Source organism: Cynara cardunculus (assembly GCF_001531365.2).
Source record: "Cynara cardunculus var. scolymus isolate 2C chromosome LG 2, CcrdV1, whole genome shotgun sequence".
Classification (NCBI taxonomy): Eukaryota; Viridiplantae; Streptophyta; class Magnoliopsida; order Asterales; family Asteraceae; genus Cynara; species Cynara cardunculus.
Window position 1 is genome coordinate 11447773 of NC_037529.1, and position 21100 is coordinate 11468872.

Below are 21100 nucleotides of genomic sequence, written 5' to 3' on the forward strand. Positions count from 1 at the left end.
CATTATTACCCTTTTAATTTTAAATTTTTTTGAATCTTTTTAAATTTTAATTTTAATTTTTAAAATCTTTTAATTTTATTTTTTATCACAATATGTGGTTACTGAGTTGTTCTCGCGTTTTCGTAAATCACAGGAGTTCTCGTTTGAACCCTTCCCTATATATATATATATATATATATATATATATATATACACATTATATTATAAAACATTTGATAAAAAAAGTTAAAAATCATTTTTTATACGTAAAGTACTGTTTATTAATGCATATTATTTAAAATTCAAGATTTCAAGTAGATTGTACGTAAGTATAACTTATTAAAGCTTCATATTTGAATTTGTATAACTAACTGCAGATAAACATAATCAAATACAAGATAAACATATCATTTTAAATATAAAAAATATAAAATATAATTAGATAATCATTGAGTTCTAACAGAATACTTAAATTATTATCTTTATAAAAATGTTAAATTACTAAACCAAAAATAAATTATTTCATTATTAAACTTATATTAAATTATAATTAAAAAATTACTTTTTATGAGAACTTTTAAATAGTTGATTTGATATTAACATTGATATTTTTTTTTCAAATTTTTATGATATCTTCAAACTTAAATTTTATTCAAAAATAAAATCATTATTGCTTTCTTAAAAACACATAAAATCGTATTATAACATCGACATTGACAAATAATAAAATAGAACAGTAAAATCGAGATGTATCTCGCTGCATTGCGTGAGTACTCTTCTAGTATATATATATATATATATATATATATATATATATAGACTTGGGATCATGTGAGACCAATGGTTTTTCGTGAGACTCGTAAGACCAATTCTCAACCTTTGGATTAGATCTACAATCTGACAATCTGAACATTCATAAACGTCACGAGACTTCTCAGTAATCACAAAATTGTCATTGTGCAATTTCAGACCATTAGATCATTAGTTTATAAAGTAGATCAATAAATATAAATTGGTCTTACGGATCTTACGAAAAACCTTTGGTCTAACGTGAACCCAACCATATATATATATATGTATATATTAGAATTGTTTTCATATATTTTTATAATAAAATTTATAAAATATTTTAATAATATAATTAACATTGTAATGAAGAAAAAGGAAATAGTTATTAGAATTAAAGTGATTTTCTAATGTTTTATTAAATTATTATTTTTCAATTCTTTTTATTGTTTTAAATTAATCGATTTATATTGGTCAGTTCAATCAAAATTGAATAATATAATTGATATCATTATCGACAAAGTATCATTTGATTATATAAGTATATATATAAAGAGAGGAGGGTTAGTTATTATGCAATATTTTGCATTTGTACAATTAATACAACTCAATCTCAACTGTCTATTCAATTTGATTAATATGTTATTTCATAAAAGTTTTGATTGTTTTCTAATATAAAATATTGATCATAATTAATGAACTTTAGTCATTATGCACAAATATTCAAATTATAATAAATGAACTCTCATCATTTTCATAAATATCTCAATTAATTGGGTTGTATTAATTGTAAAAATAGACATGGTTGCATTTGAGATATACCATATATATATATATATATATATATATATATATATTATCGATCAATTTTTCATAAACTATATAATTGAAAAGGTCATAAAAAGAATCTTATACCCACCAAAAAGAAAGCAAGAAATTGGACTTTTTTCAGGAGACCTATTTGTTCCTTTTATTGTCAATATGTGAATAAGTTGGTTGAAAGTGACAAATCATTTTTTGGTACAGATCTCAGGTTTAATGCTTAAATTGCAAATTTTATTTTGCACCTTCATAACTTTTTATCAGGGAAATTGGTTGAAATAGACATTTTCCAATACTGAATGGTCTTTTAGTCGCTATTCTCCTAAATTTACGTTATGTTTGACAAATTAACTGGTAGCTATAAGCTAGTTGATTAACAAATCATGTTTGACAAAACTAGCTAATAAGAATGTAAAATAATCAAAGTGGGCATCTTGAAAAATTAATCAATTATAGTATTTTAAAATATAATTGAAACAAATTTTTAATAATATAAATATTAACTAATACAAATAAGATGGTTAAAAAAAATAAAAAATATGTTATATTGATTAAAAGAATTTCAAATTGATTATATGGGTTGGGTTCACGTGAGACCAAGGGTTTTTCGTGAGACCCGTAAGACCAATTTATGTTCATTGATTAGCTTTATAAGCTAATAATCTAATGGTATAAAGTTGCATGGTGGCAATTTTGTGATTATAGAGAAGTCTCGTGGTAATTTTGTGATTATGAATGTTCAAATTGTAGATCTAATCTAAAGGTTGATAATTGGTCTTACGGGTCTTACGAAAAACCCTTGGTCTCACATGATCCCAAGTCTATTATAATATTTGGATTTGTTAAAAAATACTAGAAAAATCTATTATTAATTATTTAAGGATTTCAAGTTTAGAAGTTTAGATTCATAGTTTTTTATGGGTTTAGATGGATTAATCCGTGATTTGTAGTCAGATTGATGTTTAAAATGGTTTTGGACTTTGATTTTTATGCTTTAAGACTTTTAAATCGACTTTGGAAAACCTGGATGGGAAAATTTGCATTTGTGGCGAGTTTGGAATTGTCAAACAGTCGCTCAAGCGACTTTAGTCACGACACAAGTCACGTCAAGAACTGTTTTATGCCTTGTTGATTTTTTCCTTTGTTTCTTGATTTGAGGTAGGTTCGAAGCATTGTTTTAGGGGTTTGCTTTAGGTATACTATTGAGTGGTTTTTGAAATAATCGAGGTGGTTTAACACCATTCCTATGTCGGTTAATTCAGGTTTTCGATTTGAGCCTTATTAATGTGTTTATTTGTTGCGTTTGCCGTATATTAGGCATCTTCTTGGGTTTTGGTTATGAATATCATAATGGAGTGACGGTGGTCTATGAACACTGTACAAAGCCTGTTGTTTTGAATATTACACTATTAATTATATTAGTAAAATATTTTTTCTTTCTCTTAAATATTTAATTTCAAGCAATCTCATTGGTAGAATGACTGAAAATCATTTCAGTCAAATAGGTTGAATGTTTTGGAAAATCTGTTGGAATAAAAATCACCAAAACCTTGATTTTAAAAAAAATGTTGACGATTTCTTCAGAGTGTTTTTATGAATATGCATACTTAATTGACCATGTGTTTGAACATGATGGTTTGAGAAGATATAAATGATTAAATTCCACATATAATTAACTGTCTGATATTCTGGGTTGGGTTCATGTGAGATCAACGTTTTTTTGTGAGAATTGTAAGATTAATTTATGTTCATTGATCAACTTTATAAGCTAATGATCTAACGTTACACAGTGGCAATTTTGTGATTATTGAGAAGTCTCGTGGCAATTTTGTGATTATAAATATTCAGATTGTAGATCTAATTCAATGGTCGAGAATTGGTCTTACGGGTCTCACAAAAAACCCTTGGTCCATGTTATCAATAATGTATCATAACAACCACAAGGGTGGTGCTTGATTGGTTTGAACTTGGCTCCAAAGGTCAAAAGTACCAAGAGGTCCCAGGTTCAAATCCAATGAGGAATAGAAATCTCCTTGTGGCCAGGAGGTTCAAATGCGGTGACTTCGGGCTATCTGCAAAGCAGGTGGTCGCCCTGTAATTAGTCGGCTCGCATAACAGGTTGGATATCCAGGTTAATCAAAAACATATATATATATATATATATATATATATATATATATATATATCATAACCATAAATGAAAATGAAAATCCACATTAATTTGTTAACATATTAAAAAACTCTAGATTATAATAATAAAAGTGAATTACATAACGTAGAAATAAACTCTTATAAGATAGGAACACTAATACGGTTTTCCAACATCGGCAAATTAAAAGAAACTGATAAATATAATGATCTAATTAAAGAGTAATAATAAAACCTTAAATCGAAAATCCGGCTAGCCATAGCCACGTGGTGCATGCATGCTTTGATTATAATTAGTTATCGGGTTCATTGGAAGAGGTTGGTGGTCCAACCTGATAGCGTTTGCAGTAGTTATCTAGTAAGGAAGGGAAAGTTGGGGCATTAGGAAACATGTGGAGCCAACAATCGGTAGTTATGTCCTTGATGGCAAGACAACATGCAGGGCCGATGGTTGTTCCTATTGTTCCGTTCAAGAAAGCAGTATAAACCTCAGAATAACAACCTCCGATCTCTTCTATAGACAACCAACATTGTTCCAACGGCGGTAGGGAAGGTGGTGGATTGAACCCAAACCCTGGTGTTAGGTCTTGAGCTAGTCCTGATGGCGAAAAGACTAGCAGTGTTGCAAACAAAGAAACGACGAGAACCGATATCGATGATTTTCGAAAAGCCATGGATGATGATGAATGTATTTGTGAGAGTTTTGGTTGAAAGCGAAAGAAAATGGTGGTATTTATAGGTGTTTTTTGGTGGGGAGGTTTTTAACGAATTTATTCATTCAAAAAAAATTCTTTAATGTTATTTATGAACTTATATATATATATAGAGAGAGAGGGATGTTATTCTACACCATTTGTCATTCCTACACCCTATACAACCCTCATATCAACCATTCAATTTTTAATCAATTAATTGTTTCCTAATATAAAGTATTAATCATAATTAATAAACTCTATTCATATTCCATAAATATTCAAATCATAATAAATGAACTCCAATCATTTCTATAAATATCTCAATTAATTGGGTTGCAAAGATTGTACAAATGCACAAGGTTGTAAAAGAAATATACCCTATATATATATATATATATATACCTATTACAGGTAGAAAAATGGAGATCGAAACAAATAACTCCGTGAGAAGTACTCTTTGATCATTTCTACTAATTTAAAGCCCCTCATAGGAGCTAGCAACTGTTAATATGCTCATATTGGTGATGTTATTGTTGTTGCGATCAAAGACGCAGTCCCAAACATGCTTTTAGAAAGATCATAAGTGGTCAGAGTTGTACTTGTCTGTACTTGTAAAGAACTTAAACGTGACAACAGTATGATAATACGATATGATGATAATGTTGCAGTTGTGATTGATCAAGAAGGAAATCCAAAAGGAACTCGAATTTTTGGTGTGATTGCCATGTAATTGAGACAGTTCAATTTTACTAAAATTGTCTTTTTCAAATAAGCCAATTCATTTGAAACTCTGCACATCCACTCCCTATAGAATTATAATTTTTCATTTTTTATTGAACAGAAAAGACACGAAAATACATGTAGGATTATCATTAGAACCATCATACTTACCACGATCCTCCCTCTAAGAACCGTATATGAAACTTTCATCTCGTACAACTCAAGCAAAAACACCAAAATACTGGTTGTTGGACCGGATATGTAATAGAAAGTTTTAAACTTCTTACTTTCCAATTCAATCTGCTCTGAAGATACGAATAAAAGAATCTGAAAGTTCTTCTTTGTTACGATAATACCAAAATATCAAGTTGACTCATTCGTCTTTATCTTGATCCTTACGGGCCTCTCGAATCCTCTCTTTCCTATTTCTTTCTTTTTTATATTTTTTGTTTTTTTTTTGTGTGTGTATATATATATATATATATATATATATATATATATATGCATTTATAGTTGTAAATGATATATGGTATATATGAAAACAGTTTTAGAAAGATTTGGAAAAGAAAAACACAGTTATTTAAGCAATGCCATAAATGAGTATTAATTAAGCACTTCCACTTGAATTCTTTTTGTATTACATCTTTAATTATAATCTATTTAAAATCCTTAATTCTTACAAAATATATAATAATATTTTATATTTATATGAAAATAATGTGTTCATTATTTGCAGCTAAATACGAAATTCTTTGCTCATAGATTTGTTGCATTCAGAAATAGAAACCTTCATTGAAAAAGGGTATTTTTATGTATGACAAAATGAATGAAAATACAACGTATTTTTTTTTTACTTTCAAAAGCTCGATTTTGAGGAATCTACATAATATATCGCATGGTTTAATTAACAAGGGGTCGTTTACTTTATACTTACCCGGTAAGTGTGGATCGGATAACTTTCCTCACCTGATGCACATGACAATGGCTGAAAATCTTACTCGGTAAGAACGATAATAAGGATAGAAGGTCTTACTCGGTAAGTGATGGTGATGACTCTTATCCGGGTAAGCGTTAACCGGGTAAATTGTTGCATACGATACCGTTTTAATATAATACAATCTTATCTGGTAAAATAGATCATAGTGTTGACTCCTACAGATAAACGCTTATCGGGTAAGTATTTGAGTAAATGACCCCTAAGTTTATAAACAAATTAAAAAAATCATTCTTAAAAATGTTATTAAATTTAATTTTTTGTTTGAAATGTTTTATTATAAACATCAAAATTTAAGTTTTTAAGTTTCATAAAATATGAAACAAAATAAGTTACATTTATACCTCCAAATTTAGAAGGCAATACTTCAATTGATGGAATTCCCTGTCGCAAACTGTCTTTTTAAGGCAATATTTTTTTGACATTGCAAATTCAGAAGAAAGAAAATTATTAACCCGAATATTCAACTCGTTATTCGAGCTGACTAATTACAGGACGACCATCTGTTTCGTGATTACACCGCATTTGAACCAACGTGTCCACAAAGGGATTTTTGTTCTCCTTGGATTTTTGAACTTGGGACTTCCAGGGACTTTTGACCTTTTGAGCCCAAATTCAAACTAATCATGCACCACCCTTATGGTTAAGAAAAGGATACTAATATTCAAATAAAAACGTAGTTAAAATAAGAGAGAACAAGGTCTATATCAGATGTGATCTAAGACTAAAAATCACATTCGGTTCATGTTCAATCAAAAGACAGGCATGCACCTGAAAGTTTGGTGACCGGACCTAAATCAAATATGATTTTAGCCAAAAATCACATATGATATAGGTATTCTCGCGTTATATATAATCATGTGATATACACATAATGAAATATTTTCAACCATTATTCATTATTAAATAATACATATTCCACATATATATATATATATATATATATATATGTGTGTGTGTGTGTGTGTGTGTGTGTGTAGTAGTCATACTCAAGTAAGTTAAAGTATTGTTTTAACGGCACAAAATGCATAGCATTTGCACAGTCAAACTGCTAAAATAACTATTTACTTCATATTAGATTACACTCTTTGGAAAGATGACGCTGAGATCGATCTCACTGCTTTAATTCACTTTCAGATATATGTGTGGTTAATTAAGACCAATTCCTATTTGTTCCCCAGCTTGGGCTGCACCGAAGGGCCTCGTGGCGGTCCAATTTGATACCCAGAACAAAAAATTTGAAGAATCGGAGGATAAAATGGATTAAAACCAAAGAAAATATTTGGCCAACACCCTGAATTCAATTCTTGAGCAGCTCTACAACAAACTGGGCCCGGAAGGATTCGAGTTTCACCACGTGAATAAGCTCTTCTGGCTTCGAGAAAACAATCTCCTATGCTCAAAAACGCAGCTCGACAGTCTATGATGCTCGCCTTTTGTGGTGAGTCGAGATCGAAAGTTGGTCCTTGGTTAGCTAGGGCTACCACCATTGCCATGCAAATGCATGAGAATGAAAATGAAAATGAAACTAAGATTTTTGAACCACCCATGGATTAATTAAAATGCAAATCTTTTAGGTTGGATTTCATAAATTATGACTTGATTTATACTCGAGAATTTCTAATACGTGAAGAAACGTAATGTTTAATTGTGAATGTGTATTAATTATGTGCAAGTGTATTAGTCTAACACGATAAATTAATGGTTTAATTATCCGTGACGAAGTCATGAAGGGAGTAATGAGAACCACGGGTTATGCCCTATTGGTTGAGATCTTGAGGATGTGGTGGAATATCTCATCTGTTCAGGGTTTGATTCAATTCCAGACATATACAATAATTGTGAGCTTATCAAGGCAGATTTTTTGCATTTTTCGACTAACTCAGCAGCCGAGGATCGCAGAGGAGCCTGAGATCAAACCCGAGACTTATCTTGTATTTAGATAAAATCAGCATGCCCATTTTCCAGCTGAGCAGCAAATTTTGATAAATATTGCATTACCTCAATCATAAAAGTTTGTGCTTGTAGAACATGGTAAAATAAAAACGTTTAACTTGGAGTTAAAACAGTGCTGATTGTGCATCCATATTAATCCGGATAAGTGTTTATGTAAACGACCTCTCAATTTCTTTTTATTATTTCAATTTTACCATAAATTCAAGTAAACTCTACTTTTCATTCTAATATGGAGGGCTCTTGGTTCAGTTTGAGAAATAAAAATGAAAATCACAGGGATTAAAAATGGAAGTGACTTTTCATTCCTCTAATGAAAAGTTGGTTTTATGGAGGAGGAATGAACTCATTATATTATACTAGAAGGGTATTCGTGCAATGCAGCGAGATGCATCTTGATTTTAATATTTCATTTTATTCTTTATCTCAATCGATGTTATAATATGGTCTTATGTGATTTTGAAAAAAAAGATTATGTTCTTATTTTTGAATAAAAATATAAATTTGAAGATGTCATCAAAATTTGACAAAAATATATCGATATTAGTATCAAATCAACTATTTAAAAATCCTCATTTTTGTAAAATTTTTAATTCATTTTTTTAATTATAATTTAATTGAAGTTCAATAACGAAGTAATTTATATTTGGTTTAATAATATAATTTTTTTTTAAAGATAATAGTTAATTATTTTGTTAGAACTCAATAATTATCCTAATTGTATTTTAGATCTTTTATATTTTAAAATGAGATTTTTATCCTCTATTTGATTGTGTTTATCTACAGTTAGTTACACGAATTCAAACATGGAACTTTAATAAATTGTACTTATACATAATTTACTTGTAATCTTGAATTTTAAGTAATAAACATCAATATACAGTACTTCATGCATAAAAAATGGTTTTTAAGAGTTTTTGTCAAATGCTTTATAATATAGTATAGATAAAATCAAACAGTTTATTTCATTATTATTCTCAAACAGTTTAATACCTCTAACCAAACACCCCCACATTTTATATACATAATTGTTGTCATGAATCAATATAATAAAATTGGGTTATTAGAAGTTAACAATTTTTAGGTGTCTCAATAGATCGGTTTATAAGATTTAGCAAAATAAAACGTTTTATATACAGGAGTGTTGTAATAAGCTTATAGACACTTTTGGGTGAGATTTTAAGGACACTTTTAATATAAAGCATCATATTAACTATTTCATAGAATATTTTGAGAAGTGTCATATGCACGCATATTTTTATAGAACCTTTTTTCAAATAGTGTCGGGTAAATAGCTAATACGATGTTTTTTCTATAAAAATGTTCTAAAAACTTGTTAGGACGCCCAAAAACGTTCTATAAATTTATTACAACACACATTTAGAAGGTTTTAAATCTAATTAATATTAAAAAAAAATAAAGCTGGAATAGCTCAGTTGGTTAGAGCGTGTGGCTGTTAACCACAAGGTCGGAGGTTCAAGCCCTCCTTCTAGCGTAATATTTTTAAACCATAAAGGTGGTGCCTGATTGGTTTGAGCTTGACTCAAATATTTTTAAACCATAAAGGTGGTGCCTGATTGGTTTGAGCTTGACTCAAAGATCAAAAGTAACAAGAGGTCCCAGATTCAAATCCAAAGAGGAATAAAAATCCTTTGCCACGGAGGTTCAAATACGGTGACTCCGGACTATCTGTAAAGCAGGTGGTCGCTCTGAGATTAATCGGCTCGCATAGCAGGTTCGATATCCTGGTTAATAAAAAAAATTATCAAAATATTTTTTATTATAAATTTTTAGAAAAAAAAAATAGGATTAATTTACTTATATTACTCAATTACCATTTTAGCATTGTTTAATACAAAGTAAAGAATTTGTATACGAAATGAGAAAGTCATTTGATCGTTAAACATTCCCATATTTGATAAAAATTAAATCGAAATTTAATGCATTTTCAGTATGTAAATTTAATGCGTTATCGGTATGTAAGCTTTCAACGTACACGGAAGTAAAAGAATAACATATGTCAATAAATTAATTCAATAGACTCAAAAATACTAAAATAACAAGCATCGTTGTATGCATCTTTAGAGTGAACTTAATACGATATTAAGGTTTTTTTCCCTGCTATTATGTATCAATCAAGAGTAATTGATATGTAAAATTATATACCGTATACTAAGTTAGTATACGGTATATAATTTTACATATCAATTATATACCGTATACTAACCAATTATACTTGATACCGAATTTTTTCAGTTGGTACTGGTCTTGTATCAACTTGAAATCACATACATGAAAATGTGTCATTTTCTTCAAATTCCAAGTGATGTTTTTTGAGGTTGCAAGTTATAAATATAATGTTTAAGGTTTTTATTGCAAGAAATAAAACTTCCAAACATTCAAATACCCAAACAAGAATGTCGATAATATAAAACTCAAAAATCAATAATCATATTCATAACTAATTAATTTAATTTAAAAATAATTAAAAAGTCGATACCATGGTATGTATCGTGTACTAACCGAGTTTGCATATTTGGTACAGTACTGCCAACCGACTGTAATTCGTACCAATTTAATTGGTATAGTTGGTACATATGTTGGTTGGTTTTGGTTTGGTGCTAACTTGTCATTTGTTTTTTAGGATGTGTTGAGGTCTGAAGTTTTATTTCATTTCTGATTGATAATAGGTGGTGCTTTGTAACACCCCAAGATCACATTTGCATATAACCACATATTTCATATATCGTGAAATACAAATTACACATTTGGTCCCACTAAATATAAAGTTACATTACAAAAGTAGCTACCAAATTTTTTCACATAGTCTTAGTATAAGACTTATATACATAACAAGTAATCAAGTACATATCACATCAATTCATCCCAAAAATCCACATTCAAGCAATCATAAATTCTCCATAATTTTCCTTTCCCCTTATCATCTGATTGTGCTCGACCTGTAATGCACATTTTAATACACCAAAATGAGGGTTAAACCATAAGATCTATTGAGAAATCCTATTGATTGCTACTACAGGGTGACATGTGTTGAGAATTCAACACATAATGCATCCGTTTTACGTCTTTTTAGTTAAAATTAGTTTCCTTTCATTCTCACTTTGAGTCATTTTGGTTTATTTCTGTATACATTTGTTATGGAGCTAAAAATATTGTGGTTAAACTTGTTGGGATGCAAAGATACAAGCTAACAGAGAATTTTTGCTAAAACAGTCTGATGCTACAACATTGCAGCAGCAACCACTTGTTACGTGCACGGTTTTACGAGAGCTTAACGATTAAGCTGCTGATTTTTGGATGCTGAATGGAGGACAACTGGATTATAGCTGGAAGATTTTTTAAATCAGGGATTTTTGAATTAAGATGTCATCTTGTACTTAAGATTCCATTTTATTAACTTTTGGACATTATCTAGTGGTTAATACCTTTGTTGTTTTGTGCAAGGCTTTGGGTATAAATAGGGGGCTTAGCCTTGTGATTTCCACACACCATATAACATATATTCAAGATCAAAATCAGCTAGTTAGGGCTGATTTTGAAAGTAACTTTTGAGAAATCCAAGTTCTAGAATTTAAGCCTTCATCTTTTAATTTCTTGTTCTTTATTTTATGTTCCTTTACGTTTCTTGTTATTTACTTTCGTTCTTTAATTTCTGCAATTTACATTCTCGTCATTTACATTCTCGCAATTTACATTCCCGTCATTTATTTTCTCGTTATTTACTTTCTCGTCATTTATTTTCTCGTYRTTTACTTTACGCAATTTACGTTTATGTCTTTATTTTCCGTCATTTATTTTTTTACTTTTCGTTATGAATATCTAAGCTTTTATAGCTTGGGTGTGAGACAGAAAAGTGAGATTTTCAAACCAAACGAAAGTAGCTAAGTGTTTTCGTAAACGGCGTTCCATTGTTTCATTCGAGTTTTTATAAAACCAAACACACTTCTTGACGGGTTGATCACTTTGAAAGTGTTAAAGTGCAATGGACTTAGAGATAAGCCATTAATAAGCACGTCAACTTGAATGACATAAGAGGTAGMCTTGAGAARRTTGCCGACAAGGAGRCTTGTCATTTATGTTTTTCAAAACTTAACTCCCGACGGGTTGGTCACTCTTCGAAAGTGTCAAAGTATGATAGATTCAGAGATGAACTATCAAGAACACGCCAACTCGAATGATATGGGAATCGACTCGAGAGAGTGATTTTTAACAAAGAGATTTGTTTATCCATATATTTTGAAAACACATCGTGTCACTATCCCCGGTCCGGACACCACATAGATATATGGGTGGAAAGCTATAAGATAGTGCAATGGTGAAGTCCGAGAGGAATGCCTTCAAAATAGATGGTGGAACTTAGTTTCGAAACACTGCTTGCTATAGCATTCCTATAGCATTGGCTGCTGGAATTTGTGTTTGGGTCTCACCTTAAGTCTTACACCCTTGCTTCTTTTATATATTATGTATTCTGTTTTAATTCACCTTACAATCAAGCAAAAGCCTTCAAAATCGTCATCGGAAATCATCTCTTTCATTGGACTCTAATCTAACTTTGGCTACAATCTCCGTGGACGATAATCCGGTACTTGTACCACTTTATTACTTGGAAAGACGACGTTGGGCCGTATTGTATACTTGCTTTGTGGCCCAATTTCATTAAATCTAAATGTGTAAAATATAACCGACCACAGGGTAAAAATTATCAAAACATTTTTATAAAGCCCATATTTGTATAAATAACAAATAAACAATATTTTATCAAATAAACCTCTTTTGTCGTATCAAAATGATGAGACAACACACTCGCATCAATACAATAAAGTAACTCATTTATCGCATTATGCATAACTTGTCGCATCAACTATAAAAATACATCAAGCTTATCACACCTCATTGTTGCAATAACCCAAATTTTTCGCATCAATTATATGCAATAACTTCCTTTGTCGCATCTCAAGAATGCGATCACCCAACTTGTCACATCCAACAGATGCGATAAACACACATTATCGCACCATAAAGATGCGATAACAGTAACTTATCACACCATATAGATGTGAAAAACTCAACATGTCGCATCACAATGGTGCAATAACCAACACTTTAATTTTATCCCAATTTCATTGCATCACACTCATGCGATAAAATCAATCTCTTCGCATCATATAGATGCGATAACAGAATCCCATGATCAAAATATCATCATTTTTTATGTTTTTATCCCAATATACTCAGCTCCTGATTATGCCATCCTTATTACAAAATATACCCATCTCCTAATTATGTTCCCCTTATTATATTTTATATCAATCTCTTGATTATGTCATCCTTATTACAATCAGATGATAAAATCATATCAAAATATAAAATTATGCTAAAAATAGCATAGAGACATTTTTCAAAACTTCCCACATATAAAACCATATGCTTCTGTCAAACACTGTACGATAGAAAGTTATAAATTAAAACTCACTTTATGATCACAAAGAAATAGATAAACAACGACAAATATCTAAAACAAGAATCACATAATCAACTTCTTTCTTGCCTTTTTGGTTTCGATTTTGCTTCGCACTCAAGAACACACATAACTTTTTACCCACTTTTCTTTCTTTTTTACTTTCTCAACCCCAATGAGATAAAATAATTATCTCAAATAACAAACACAAACAATTAAGAGGCGGTGGGGTTTAAAAACAATTTAAGCACATTAACCAAATAAATCCCTCAACTTACCACCATTATTCGAAAACAACCCCGAACTTTATAACTGATAAACTCGGTTATCACGTTATCCCCCCTCAAAAGAATTCTGTCCCAAAATTCATTCAATCAAACAACTGAGAGTATTTAGCTATCATCTTCGACCCTAGTTTCCAAGTAGCTTCTTGACCCTTATGAATACGCCACTGGACTTTCACCAGACTGATTTTTTTATTCTTCAATACTTTTGTCTTCCGGTTAGTGACAGCCTCTGGGGTTTCCATGAAATTCAACTTATTATCAATCTGAACCTTCGGTAGTGGTACAATCATATTTGGATCAGCCAAACACTTTCACAAGTTTGAAACATGGAAAATGTTGTGAATAGCGTCGAGTTCTTCAGGAAACTCTAACTAATACGCTATTGTACTAATCATTTTACAGATTCTGAACGACCCAATGTATCTTGAACTAAGTTTACCTCTTTTCTCAAACCATACAATACCCTTCTACGGAAAAACTTTCAGCATCACGAAATCTTCTACCAGAAACTCAATTGGTTTTCGGCATCTGTCGGCATAGCTCTTTTGTCGGTCCTGAGTTGTCTTTATTTTTTTCTTGGATTTGATCTATCTTTTGAGTTGTTATCTGAATAATCTCTGGACCAACTAATTGTTTCCCCCCACTTCATTCCAACACAACAACGTTTTACACTTTATGGCATACAAAACCTCATACAGTGTCGTTTGGATGTTGAAATGGTAACTGTTATTCTAAGCAAATTCAATCAAAGACAGATAATTCTATCATGATCCCCCACAGTCGATGATACAAGCTCTCAACATGTCTTCGAGGGTCTGAATTGTTCTTTCATTCTGGCGTCTGTCTGAGGGTGATATGTCGTACTCAACCGAATCTGAGATCCCATGGATCTTTGAAAGCTCTCCCAAAACTTTGAGGTAAACCTACTGTCTCTATTTGAAACAATTGATAAGGGAACAACATGACAAGTCACTGTTTTCTTGATGAAAATATACGCAAGCCTTTCTAAAGGATAACTCTCTTTAATCGGTAGAAAGTGTGCAGATTTCATTAGACGATTTACAATAACCCATATGACATCATATCCCTTTGGATTTCGCGACAACTTTATGATAAAATCCATCGTGATATGATCTCATTTTCACATAAGAATTTCCAAAGACTACAAATTCCCATATGGTCGTTGATGTTCAATCTTTGCCTGTAGACACGTCAAACATCGCTCCACGTATTCTGTAATATATTTCTTCAAACCCGGCCACCAATAGAATGATTTTAAATCTTTGTACATTTTATTGGTACATGTATGAATCGAGTATTGAGATCTATGACTTTTGTCTAGAATTAACTCGCAGTTATTCCCAAAACGTGGCACTCAGATTTTATCTTAGAAACATAGAATTCCTCTATCATTCTTTGTCAGGTTTGATAATATTCCTCCAACTCTTTCAGCTTTGAAATTTTCTTCCTTAACTGCTTCATTTTGACATCTCAAAATCTCGTTAAAAATGTTAGGGATTAGGTTTGCTTTAACGTTGTGGCTTTAATCGTTCTACTCTTTTCTTTTTTGCTAAGCGCATCATCTAACACATTTGCTTCCCTGAGGTGATAAAGAATTTCATAATAATAATCGTTCACCAGTTCGATGCATCGTCTTTGCCGCATATTCAATTACTTCTAGTTAAATAAATGTTGAAGACTCTTATGATCAGTATAAATCTGACATTTAGTTCCTAATAGATAATGTCTCCAAATCTTTAAAGCGAAAACAACGACAACAAGCTCCATATCGTATGTAGGGTACTGTTTCTCATGATCCTTCAATTATCTGGAAGCATATGCGATAACTTTCCCCTGCTGCATCAATACACATCCCAGACCCAACTTCGAAGCATCCCGTATACCACAACATTTTCCGACCCATCTAGTAGCGATAATATTAGAGCACTGCATAATCGATCTCTTAATAACTAGAAAGCTTTAATCTGATCATCTTCCCATTCATACGTAACGCTTTTTCTTGTTAGTTTGGTCTAAGGTGCTGCGATGCGTGAGAAGTCTTGAATAAATTTTCGATAGTTCCCCGTTAAACCCAAGAAACTACGAATATCGGTGGGTGTTCTCGGTACTTCTCATCTTTCAATAGCCTCAACCTTTGCAGGATCAACTCTTACTTTTGATAGCTTTCTGTACAATTTTTCTCTCTTTAAAAGTTTAAGAATTAGATAAAGATGTTCAACATGCTCAGCTTCTGATTGTGAGTATATAAGAATATTATCAGGAAATACAATAACACATTTATCAAGATATTTGTTACATACCCTATTCATCAAATTCATGAACTCTGCTAGAGCATTGGTTTGACCGAACAACATGACCAAAAACTCATGATGTCCATATCTAGTTCAAAACGCAGTTTTAGCAATATCTTTGTCCCTGACTTTCAACTGATGATATCCTAATCGCAAATCGATTTTGGAGAAGTAACTGGCCACAACTAGTTGATCAAATAAACCATCTATTCTTGGAAAATGATATTTTTTCTTTATAGTCAGTTTATTCAACTCTCAATAGTCGATACACATTCTCATCCTCTCGTCTTTCTTTTTGACAAATAAAATGGGAGTACCCCAAAGAGATGTATTCGACCTAATAAAGCCCTTGTCAAGCAACTCTTTCGGCCGGGTCATTAACTCCTTCAATTCAAATGGTGCCAAACGGTATGGTGCCCTAGCCATTGGTGCCGCCTTGGGCGTTAGATCAATTTTAAACTCAATTGATTGGTCAGGAGGTAAACTAGTCAATTCATCAGGAAATACCTCGGGATATTCACAAACGATTGGAATGGATTCTTGTTTACCTTTCTCTTTCTTTGTATCGACCATATAAGCCAGAAAACTTTGGCACCCATTCTGAACACACTTTCAATCTTTCGTAAAAGATATCAGGTTGGTGTGATGATCCCACTGATCAACATAAATCAAAATTGGTCCTTTCCCGGGTAAATCAATGTGTATCATATTTTTATTACACACAATGCTGGCCTGATTCTTTGTCAACCAATCCATTCCCACCATAACATCGAATTTCCTTATCGACATCGGAAATAAACGAATCAGTAACACGCACCCCTCAACCTCAATTTGGTGGTTATTAAAAACATGGGTAACATATACTTGACTATTGTTAGCAATATCAACAACTAAGGCATAGTCTAGTGGCACAGATTTCATGTATAAACACCCAACAAATAAAGGTGATACAAACGAATAATTGGCACCAGAATCAAATAACACCTTTGCATATACTGAGTTTATAAGAAATGTAATTGTCACCATATTGGGAATTTCCTCTGCCTCCCCCCTCGACGTATGAAATGATCGGTTCCTTGCTCTATCTGATTCATCCATCCTAATGTTGACTCCCCCACAAGTACTTGGAGTGTTTCCACCAAGAGTTAGTCTTGGATTCTTTAACTGAGGGCAATGTGATTTGAAGAATCACACTGGTAGCAATGTTGAGGCATCCAACAATCTCGGGAGATGCGCCCCGATTTTCCACACCCGAAACAAACTATTTGATTCATATCACAATCACTTTGATGAGCACAGTGACATCTTTGGCAGGGTTGTTCACTGAATTACTGAATCGGGTGATTCTCTGTTTTCACAAACTTTGGTCTTCTAGACTCTGTTGAAGACCCCTCTCACCTCCTCTTTTCCACTACCTTTTCTTCCCCTTGCCAGTTCTTATTCCTTTCAGTTGTTTTAGCTGCATGTACTGCCAATGGGAAAGTAGTGGGGTTCATCGTAATCACAAATTCTCGGATCGAAGGTTTTAATCTCCAAATATACCTCTCAACTTTACGAGACTCGGATGAGATATAATGTTCAGCAAAACGAAAGTGTTCGATGAACTTCTCTGTATTCTCTCTACCGTTTGATTACCTTGCTCTGACTTCAAAAATTTCTCTTCCAATTGTCTTACTGCCGCTTTAGGACAGAATCGTTCCTTGAAACGATCAACACACTCCATCCAATACATAGTTTGTAAAATATTGGATTTTGCCAAAGATTCAACGTCCCACCAATATAAAGCATTAAACTTAAGCATATATACGACAAATGTGACCGGATGTTCATAAGAACACTTACTTGCATTAAATATTGATTCAATTTCCTTCAGCCAGCACATTGCTTTTAAATGATCTCTTTCTCCAGAAAAAGTTGGGGGTTTACACGTTAAAAACATCTTGATATCACTCCCTCTCGTATTTGCATATTGGATTTGCATGTTAATCTTTACTCGCTTTGTTTCCACTCTGGCAGGTACTCCCAAAATATGAGTCAAAGTATTTCTCAATTTGCTAACATATCACGAGTAACATACTCAATATGTTGAATTGGTTCTTCATTAATATTCTCCTGAATAAATTCACCTTGATCTGGACGAACTTCAGGATGACTACTACTTCCTCTTCTACGTCCCCTGCCTCGACCTCTTCCTCTACCCCGACCCACTGGAAGATTTTCAGGAACGTTTTCGGGTGAACTTTCTCTCTCGTCTGGGCTTATGAGGGCGATCCTTTCAGACCTTCTAGATTGACTTGCCATCTGTCATTTAGAAAATTTAATATTCACATAATTACATTTCCAAATATAATAATGTATCCAAGCACACATATGTACTGGTAAACCCATGATTACATTGGCCAGTTGTAATTTAAATTTACCTTACATATCATTTCTTTGACCCATCATATTTATTTCAAAAGGATCTACATATGTCAAGGACCCTTAATATACAAATAATAAGTTTAAGACTAGGCATCATGTTGAATACCTAAATCTCTTAAATTCAGGCTCTGATACAAAACTTGTAACACTCCAAGATCACATTTGTATATAACCACATATTTCATATATCATGAAATACAAATTACACATTTGGTCCCACTACATACAAAAGCTACATTACAAAAATAGCTACCAAATTTTTCCACATAATCTCAGTACAAGACTTGTATACATAACAAGTAACCAGATACAGATAACATCAATTCATCCCAAAAATCCACATTCAAACAATTATAAATTCTTCATAATTTTCATTTAATCAAAACCAACCAAATAATAAAAAATAAGTGAATATTAAAAGGAGTTAGATATCTTTCAAAACTAAGAGAGTTTGTGCAACTTTTAGGTTGACTTATTTTTTGGATAACCATCTTTTATTAAAAAAAATGTATACCAGAAACTAATATAAAAAATAACATAAAGTTGACAATAAATCAACACCATAAAATTGGTAGAAGTTATAGTTGTAAAAACAATATTTATATATCTATAATCTATATTTTTATATATTTATCTTTATCCATATAAAAACAATAACCATGGATAATCTGGTGACAACTACTAAGCATTATAAATCATTTTTTTCTCACATTATTGTTTGAATCCCAATTGGATCAAAGAATGAAAGAGGCACGTGGGAGGTGGATACAAAAAAAATGACCAATTTTTTTCTCAATATTGCTTGCATCCTGCATTGGATGATGGAATGAAAGTGACAAGAAGGAGATTGTTACAAAAAGAAATGACTAAAAATGGAACAAACATTTTTTTTCCTGAGATCTTGACTTTTTGCTTAAGATCAAATATAGTACATGTTTTTAGTTTATATATCTGTCATGAATCTTAGGTTTTTGTTTAGATCAAGTATATTATATGTTCTTAGTTTGATATATAATATTTGAATCTTCAACTTACTTGGTATTTTAATTTTTATATGAGAATGCCCATTATACTACTTGGTGATATAGTTATTTAACCATCGCCTTGGTGTTGCTATTATTAAGACTTGACGCACCTCTCTAATTTACAATTCAAATATTATAGAATGTTATGATAAAATGTAGTATTTGTTTTTATCAGTTTAATATCTTATATGTGGGTCATCGACCCCACTTGATATTAATTTTATTGTTTTACAAGGGAACATCCATTATCTTAGTTTGGTAATATGGTTCTTCATGCATCGTCTTGAGTTTCTATTACTGTTGTTACAACTTACGCATAACTCAAATTTTCATTAATGTTATAGAATGTTTTTTTTTCATAACTTCAAATGATATTTCAATTAAATTTGTTATAAAAATTAAAATTGTGACTTTGTCACCTTAGATGAGATTTCAGTTAAAACTGTGATTTTAAGTTAAACAAACTACTAACATTAGTCAAAAATTTGTAAAGTACATTGCAACACCGTTCTCGAGCATAGTTAAAGAACTTAAAATAGCATACGGTTCTAAGATTGTTGTCAACTTCTCTTAATAACTTTTAATGTTAATGAATAGTTAACACACACATTTTTTTAAAATAAAATTTTAGTTTATAACATTCCTTTTTGAAGATGATATTATCACTACACAATGTACGGTTACAACTAGTGATGGCCAAAAACCTGTCTCGGGTCGGGCTAGGCCGGTCCCAACCGGTCCCAAGATTTCTCATAACCAGCCATAACCGGTTCCGGTCCCGCACGAAAAAGTTGAGCCCTGTCAAACATTATTGTAACCGGTTATGGGCCGTCGGTCCCGGTCATTAAAAAATAATTTTTTTATTTTTTTAATGATATATATTTTTAATACATTATAAAATTTATAATTGGATCACTCAAATACACTTTAAAAATGCGTTCCATTATAATTAAAATTACATTGTCTTACAAAATATAGCAAGAAACGATAATTGTGAATGTTTTTTTGCGGATCGAAAACTTGGTATGTAAATCTCTCAACCAAGACACTTATATATAGCGTTTAGAAAGCAAAAAATACAAAAAAAAGGTCAAAAAATGACTAAAAAAATAGTTACATTTTTAAAAAATCGGGCTAGGTTGGGCCGGTCCATAACCGGTCCCGGTCTCACGAAACACCCCAAATCTATAACCGGTCCCAGATTTTCGGTCCTATAACCGGTCCTTACCGATCCCAGACCAGACCAGTCCTTGGTCGGTCCCCGTCATCCGACAATCCCGAGCCGAGCCGGTTTGGCCATACTAGTTATAACATAAAAACCGTAATTTTGAAACCATAAAAACAAAATTCGCCGGTTTTAACAAAGCGTAAATTACCGTAAATTCTATTAGAAAAAACAAAGGCGGTTAGTAAAACTATTTCAAAGATAAACGAAGCTTCACAATCACCCCTACCGAAAAGTCAGAATAATCAAAT

At 31.7% G+C, this 21100-nt stretch overlaps 1 protein-coding gene and 1 non-coding gene across 2 annotated transcripts; one reads left to right on the top strand and one right to left on the bottom strand.

Annotated features, from left to right (window-relative positions):
• Positions 1-4028: 4028 nt before the first annotated feature.
• On the bottom strand, positions 4029-4409 carry LOC112505899 (egg cell-secreted protein 1.2-like). Its single transcript, XM_025109940.1, has one exon. It carries the CDS (start codon positions 4407-4409, stop codon positions 4029-4031), a length of 381 nt encoding a protein of 126 aa, XP_024965708.1.
• Positions 4410-9518: 5109 nt separating this feature from the next.
• On the top strand, positions 9519-9592 carry TRNAN-GUU. The gene has a single exon. It is a non-coding gene; the product is annotated as a tRNA-Asn (tRNA).
• Positions 9593-21100: the final 11508 nt, after the last annotated feature.